The sequence below is a fragment of the Penaeus vannamei genome, chromosome 15 (genome assembly GCF_042767895.1).
Source record: "Penaeus vannamei isolate JL-2024 chromosome 15, ASM4276789v1, whole genome shotgun sequence".
Lineage (NCBI taxonomy): Eukaryota > Metazoa > Arthropoda > Malacostraca > Decapoda > Penaeidae > Penaeus > Penaeus vannamei.
In genome coordinates, this window is record NC_091563.1 from 37,925,231 (window position 1) to 37,932,730 (window position 7,500).

Sequence of the window (7,500 nt, forward strand, 5' to 3'; positions counted from 1 at the left end):
GTTTGGCACTGTTGCCTCGTTGGTGACCTCGCTTGGCACTGTTGCTACGTTGGTGACCTCGCTTGGCACTGTTGCTACGTTGGTGACCTCGCTTGGCACTGTTGCTCCGTTGGTGACCTCGCTTGGCACTGTTGATACGTTGGTGACCTCGCTTGGCACTGTTGCTACGTTGGTGACCTCGCTTGGCACTGTTGCTACGTTGGTGACCTCGCTTGGCACTGTTGCTACGTTGGTGACCTCGCTTGGCACTGTTGCTACGTTGGTGACCTCGCTTGGCACTGTTGCTACGTTGGTGACCTCGCTTGGCACTGTTGCTACGTTGGTGACCTCGCTTGGCACTGTTGCTACGTTGGTGACCTCGCTTGGCACTGTTGCTACGTTGGTGACCTCGCTTGGCACTGTTGCTACGTTGGTGACCTCGCTTGGCACTGTTGCCTCGTTGGTGACCTCGCTTGGCACTGTTGCTACGTTGGTGACCTCGCTTGGCACTGTTGCTACGTTGGTGACCTCGCTTGGCACTGTTGCTCCGTTGGTGACCTCGCTTGGCACTGTTGCTCCGTTGGTGACCTCGCTTGGCACTGTTGCTACGTTGGTGACCTCGCTTGGCACTGTTGCTACGTTGGTGACCTCGCTTGGCACTGTTGCTACGTTGGTGACCTCGCTTGGCACTGTTGCTACGTTGGTGACCTCGCTTGGCACTGTTGCTACGTTGGTGACCTCGCTTGGCACTGTTGCCTCGTTGGCGACCTCGTTTGGCACTGTTGCCTCGTTGGTGACCTCGCTTGACCTTGCGTCTGGTTGGGATTGTTTCTCTTTTTCCCTTATTTTCGTTTATGATGTTTTTTTTTTATTTTTTATTTATCTTTTACTATTATTATTATTATTATTATTATTATTATTATCATTATTTTACTATATTCGGGTCTTTGTTCTTTTGAGGAAGTGTTTTCGAGATATGAAGAATTAGAGGAAATTTTGATTTATTTTTTCTCTATTTCTGACGATAAACTTTAATCAGATGAAAACACTTTACGAATATATTTTCTAGAAACCGTTGGCATAGACCGATTTCACTTAGATTATCAAAAGAAAAGAAAAAATGAGAAGAAAACAAGAAAATATGAAAACAAACATAGAGAAAAAGGAGAGAAACAAAGAAGAAATATCAGAATAAAAAATAAAAGCCAAAAACAAAAAGACAAAAAATAAGGTAAATAAATAACATATATAATACAATACATAATATAAAAGAGAAAACGAGAAACCAAAAACCAAAAACCAAAACAATATAAAAAGCGAAAAAGAACACCCCCCTCAAAAAAAAAAAAAAAAAAAAATACAAAACCGCATCCCCCTTACCTGTGGCCCCGTGCCTCGTCCCCCGGTAATCCTCCGACTTGATGAAGTAAGGCAGGACGTCCCGGTAGCTCCACCCGGGATTCCCCATCGCCTCCCAGTTATCGAAGTCACGCCGGTTGCCTCTCAGGTACATCATGAAGTTAATGGTCGAACTGCCGCCCACCACTTTGCCACGCCCGTAGGGGGTCCGCTGGGGGAAGTGGGGGGAAAGGTTTTCTTAGTGGGGGGTGTTGTTGGGGTGATGGGGGGTGGGTAGGGGTGGGTAGGAGGGGGGGTGGGGGCGAGGATGATAATGATAGGAGTAATACTTATCATGATAACTGTATGTGATACTGATGATGAGTATGTGGTAATGATGATGATGATGACTGCATGTGATAATGATGATGATGACTGTATGTGATTATGATGACTGAATATGATAATGATAACAATATTAATGATAATTATAACAATACATATCACAACCTTCCCTATTAATCCTTAATTGCTACTATGCGATATTGCACATTCAAACAATGAGAGAGAGAGAGAGAGAGAGAGAGAGAGAGAGAGAGAGAGAGAGAGAGAGAGAGAGAGAGAGAGAGAGAGAGAGAGAGAGAGAGAGAGAGAGAGACAGACAGACAGATAGATAGATAGAGAGAGAGGGGAGGGGGAGAACAAGAGCAAGAGCGAGAGAGAGCGAAAGAGAAAGAGAGAAAGAGAAAGAAAGACAGAAAGAAAGAAAGACAGAAAGAAATAGAGAAAGAAAGAAAGAAAGACAGAAAAAAAAGGCCAGCCAAAAAGCACACATCCCCCCCAACATACCCTGTCCGTGAACCCCCTGAGGCTGTGTCGCTGCCTTGTGGTGACGAAATTCCAGTCGGCTTCTCCCTGCAGCAGCGCCGGGTACAGCGCCGGCACGTGGCTCTCTGGAGGAGGTTCCCCGCCCGCTTCCAGCAGAAGGATGCGCCATCCTGTGACCTCGGATAACCTGGCGGCGAGAGTGGCGCCCGCGGACCCCGAGCCCACTGGAGGAGGATGAATAAATAATATGATTTAGTTTTGTTCCATTTGTTACAATGGGTATTCTTAGTTGTTAGGTTGTGTTTGTTTGCTTATCTTATCTGTTTTTATCTGTGTTTATCTTAGATAGGCTGTTATCTGCTTATCTTAGGCTGTGTTCATCTGCTTATCTTATCTGTGTTTATCTGTGATTATCTTAGGTAGGCTGTGTTTATATGCTCATCTTATCTGTGTTTATCTTAGTTAGGCTGTTTTAATATGCTTATCTTATCTGTTTATCTTAGGCTGTGCTTATCTGCTTATCTTATCTGTGTTTATCTTAGGCTGTTTTAATATGCTTATCTTATCTGTTTATCTTAGTTAGGCTGTGCTTATCTTATCCGTGTTTATCTTAAGCTGTTTTAATATGCTTATCTTATCTGTTTATCTTAGGCTGTTCTTATCTGCTTATCTTATCTGTGTTTATCTTAGTTAGGCTGTTTTAATATGCTTATCTTATCTGTTTATCTGCTTATCTTATCTGTGTTTATCTGCTTATCTTGTCTGTGTTTATCTGCTTATCTTATCTGTGTTTATCTGCTTATCTTATCTGTGATTATCTTAGGTAAGCTGTGTTTATCTGCTCATCTTATCTGTGTTTATCTTAGTTAGGCTGTGTTTATCTGTTCATCTTATCTGTGTTTATCTTAGTTAGGCTGTTTTAATATGCTTATCTTATCTGTTTATCTTAGTTAGGCTGTGCTTATCTGCTTATCTTATCTGTGTTTATCTTAGTTAGGCTGTTTTAATATGTTTATCTTAGGCTGTGCTTATCTGCTTATCTTATCTGTGTTTATCTTAGTTAGGCTGTATTTATCTGCTGCTGAATTACCTCCTGTATGTAAGGAATGGCCAGGGTTGCCATCCACAGGCGGCGTGGGGAACTGGACGCGGGTCAACAAGATTACAAAGACGAGAACGCTACCGTTGTACCATATAGGACGGTGGGGTGGGGTGGGGTGGGGGGTGAAGGGGCATTAGGGTGGTGCTACGTAGTGTTTCGGTATTTCTTATGCGGTGAAAAAAGGACTGGGAGATCAGTGGCTTTTACTGTGGACTGAATACTAAGCACATATACAACATACAACACATATACAACTTCAGCGAACTTCAAGGAATGATATAATTATGTCACTCTGGCTTAATCACGCGTTCAGGTATGTACTGATACGGACCACTCACAAATCCTCGATTACTTCAGATTTAATCGATTTAGCAGAACATAACGAGTATAGCAACAACAACAACAAAAAGAACCCAACCGATATCTATTTCATAACGCCAATTCCACCGATCCCGACGCAATCTATTATCGTCAACATCTAAATAAGGACCCATTTTGTAATAGATAATCGATGAAAGGTGTCTCCCTATTGCCAGTGTGGAGTTCAAGTACGTGTTATAACAACCCCTACAGCTGATAACATCCGCCCACAATGGGTCGTTAAAACTGCCGAGTAAAAACAGTTAAGTCACTAAGTGGATACTTTCTCCCTGTTGTGAAGAGGAATTTGCACACTCTGCCTTTCCCATCTTAATAAATTTGCGAAAATGATTCTTTATGTTAAATTCGGTTCTCCTGGAAATTAGCTTATGTAAAAGATATTTAAGAACTATTTAATCAAAAGGGAAATATACGTATCTGTTCAGAAGACGATCGGATTCCGTTATTTAGCTGAGAAGTAACATGTATGTGGGGGACTGGATCCTCTTGCTGTGTCTGTTGCAAGTTGAATGAGGCGAAGAGGACACTTTCTAAAGGCCTGGTCTTTTTTTTTTATTTATTTCCTCTCATCATTTATTCATGTTTATTTATTATCATTATTGTTATTATTATTATTATTATTATTATTATTATTATTATTATTATTATTATAATTGTTATTATTATTATTATTATGATTATTATTAGTCATTATTATTATTATTATTATTAGCATTATTCGTATTATTATTAGCATTATTATTATTATTATTAGCATTTGTATTATCATTATTGTTATTTTTATTATCATTATTTTTATTAGATAGTTGCCCTTCTTTGTTGATTCACTTGAAATGAGTGTGAAGATCTGCATTCGAAAATGAGTGATAATTTTATACACCTTCCGAATAATGGATGACGAGGAAGCATAAAATCCACAGACCATAATTATTAAGCTATTTTTTCTTATAATTCTTTACCATGCTGATTGGAAACTAGACATCTGCCTCTTCTAGTAAGGTTTATTTTTGCTATGATTATATTTCCCTATCAGAGAAATAATCGTAAGTTACTATTACAGTACTTTTTTTTAGATGACTTTCTATATCCTCTAAATATACTGAAAGCAATATCATAATAGAGGTCAAGGAATAATCACCCTTATGCTGACAACCTAACAGCCTATTTTCCTCTGTTCTCTCACCGAGTCCTTACTCTGCACTCACCACGCACACAAAACGACCCTTTAAAAATGTATATTTCTATGTAGTTCATACAAATGTATGTCTTTCTCCTCGCCCCAGTTACTTATACCATTGAAGGAACAAAAGAAACTTATGACACAGTGAGAGGGAAGGACTTACATGCAGGAGACGTAACATTAATTAGATTGTGACCCTGAATTAAAAAGTATATATTTTTGGTTTGTTTTGAGTGACTACTTTAATCTAATTTACTTTTTTTTATTTGTTTTGAGTGACTCTACTTTCATTTATTTTACTTTTTATTGTTTTTTATGACTACTTTCATCTATTTTCTTTTTCTTCTTTTAAGGTCAGAATGATGGAACTAAATCAAGTTTTGCAAGTCAGCTCTTTAATATGCTAATTACGTGCCTTAATACGTCGAAGGTTAATGTTATGTAAATAACGTGTCACAAAGCACATATTCAGAAGAAACGCATGCAGTATTGCAAAACCGGTGGAAGCGTCCCGTGATAGTAAATACAAAGTTATATATATTTATCAGAATGAAACTCAATAATATCCATATAAGTCGGATAATTTGTCACTTTGTATTCCTCACTGGCTGCTAGCGAAAGTTTATGTAATTCAATTGAGGTGGAAACTTACTCGGTCTTTGTAGCCTAGATTGCGCTAGGTTAGTTGATCTTAAAACACATTTTCACTGTCTTTGCTCCGCCCAGTCTCGGAAAATAATAACAACTGGCAACTCACCTTGGAGTATGGAGGTCTCCGATTCATCAAGTCTCTTTTCGAGAAAAAAAAGTATAGTAGTGCTTACTGCAGCAAATTTAAAGCAACGATAACAAAAAAAATATTGTATATGATTGGGAAATATAAAACATAAGTAACATAAGTATTAGATATCACTTCATAAAAAGTTGAATAGGAGTACTCTTGAAAAGAGGTTGAGTTGCCAATTCTTTCTTTTCTGAGGTCGGATCCATTACAGTCATATCAAACTGCCTTTTTTTTTTATCATTAACGTTGCTATCGATGCTAATAATACTATCCTGTGGTATCGGCTTCTGAGCATAATCATACCTCCAACACTACCTATTCTTCTTTTCTTTTGCAAATATTTCAGCATACTACTTCTCATCAGTACCAGTGTTGCCAACTCAGTGACTAAACATTCTAAGACATTTATCTACTACATCCATCATTACAAACATTACACAACAAAAATAAATGTTAATAGGCAACCGAGTCACGTAATAGGCAATTCTTCACCCGTACTTTAGATTCACGAGGTAGTTGGCTCGTTAAAGGCAATAGCTTTCTAGTATTTACATATTCAGTCGAGTGAGTGATTTATGGCTTATGTTTGGGAAATATTCGAGTAGTTTTACATTCGGAATTAGAAAATTAGATTAAAATGAGGTGTTATTGAGATAAAGAAAATGTGTCATAGGAAGAATTATTATCAAGCAAACAGAATACCATTTTTTAAAGATTTCCAATAGTAAATAAGAAAGATAGATTAATCAAAGTGGGGTAAAACAAAAGGAAAACAATGAAAAGAAAAAAAAAACAAAGAAAAATATTGGAAATCTTTATATGACATTTTCTTCCCACTGTAAATAAGAAAATTAGACTAAATCAAAATAAGGCAAAAAAAAAAAGAAAAAAAAAAAACGAAAAAAAATAAATACCTGAAAAAACTTGTCACGAAAAAAATACAAAACCAAAAGATGCGCCATTCACCCCCCCCCCCTTTCTCGGGGCGGCCAAGACTCACCTATAATGAAATCGTAGTAAGTCTCCAGCCTGTGGGAGGAATCGTACGTGTGGTTGCCGGCGTTCTTGATCACGGACACGAGCAGCAGCCTGAGGAGGGCCACGGGCAGCATCCATCTCATGCGGTACGAGAAAGTCATGGTGGATGGTGTGGATTCGCTTCGATTTTTTAATTTTTTTTTTGGCTCTGTTTTTTTTTTCTTTTTTTTTTTACTTCGTTTGCTTCTGGATGTTTTTTTTTTGTTTTTTTTTTTTTTTTGTTTTTTTTTTACTTCAGTTCTTGCGGTTCTTTTAGTTTATTTCTTTCGTTTTATATCAGTTTACTTCCTTCGTTTTATTTCAGTTCAGTTCCTTCGATTCTTTTAGTTCACTTCCTTCGCTTCTTTCACTTCCTTTGTTTATTTGGATTTCTTTCACTTCCTTCAGTCTTCTTCGCCTTTTTTCACTTCACTTTCTTCGCTTCGTTCACTTCCTTTCTTTATTTGGACTTCTATCACTTCACTCAGTCTTCCTCATCTTCTTTCACTTCACTTCCTTGATTTATTTCGACTTCTTTCACTTCCGTAGTCTTCTTCTCCTTCTTTCACTTCCTTCTTTATCTTCACTTCCTTCTCTTCCTCTTCGTGGATGCTGTCTGGACTTCGAGGTCACAGACTCCACAAGTCTTGATTTTTCATTTGATTTCTGTTGATAAAAAGGTAATAATAAATTAATTATGTATAAAAGAAAATGATAAATGAAAATAAAATAGACATAATCGAAAATAATAAAGGGTTTAGCAGATACACTAGTAAATATGCGAAGCTTGTCTAACATGACTAGACTGACATGTGAAATATTGAAGCAAATTAGGTAAAAACGGTTTTTGAATTCAAATATTTTAACGTGCGCTCCAACCCAACCGTTTTT

The 7,500-nt window shown here is 37.9% G+C and overlaps 1 protein-coding gene across 2 annotated transcripts in view; it reads right to left on the reverse strand.

Moving 5' to 3' along the window:
• LOC113802745 (glucose dehydrogenase [FAD, quinone]) overlaps positions 1-7,500 on the reverse strand; it is a 95,839-nt gene that overhangs the window by 37,528 nt on the left and 50,811 nt on the right. For both annotated transcript variants that reach the window (XM_070130733.1, XM_070130732.1), the window contains 3 exons: positions 6,593-7,275; positions 2,167-2,369; positions 1,360-1,549 (listed from right to left, as the gene is read on the reverse strand). In XM_070130733.1, the coding sequence (XP_069986834.1) occupies positions 1,360-1,549; positions 2,167-2,369; positions 6,593-6,731 (532 nt within the window). In that variant the 5' untranslated portion in view covers positions 6,732-7,275. The remainder of the gene's footprint in view (positions 1-1,359; positions 1,550-2,166; positions 2,370-6,592; positions 7,276-7,500) is intronic.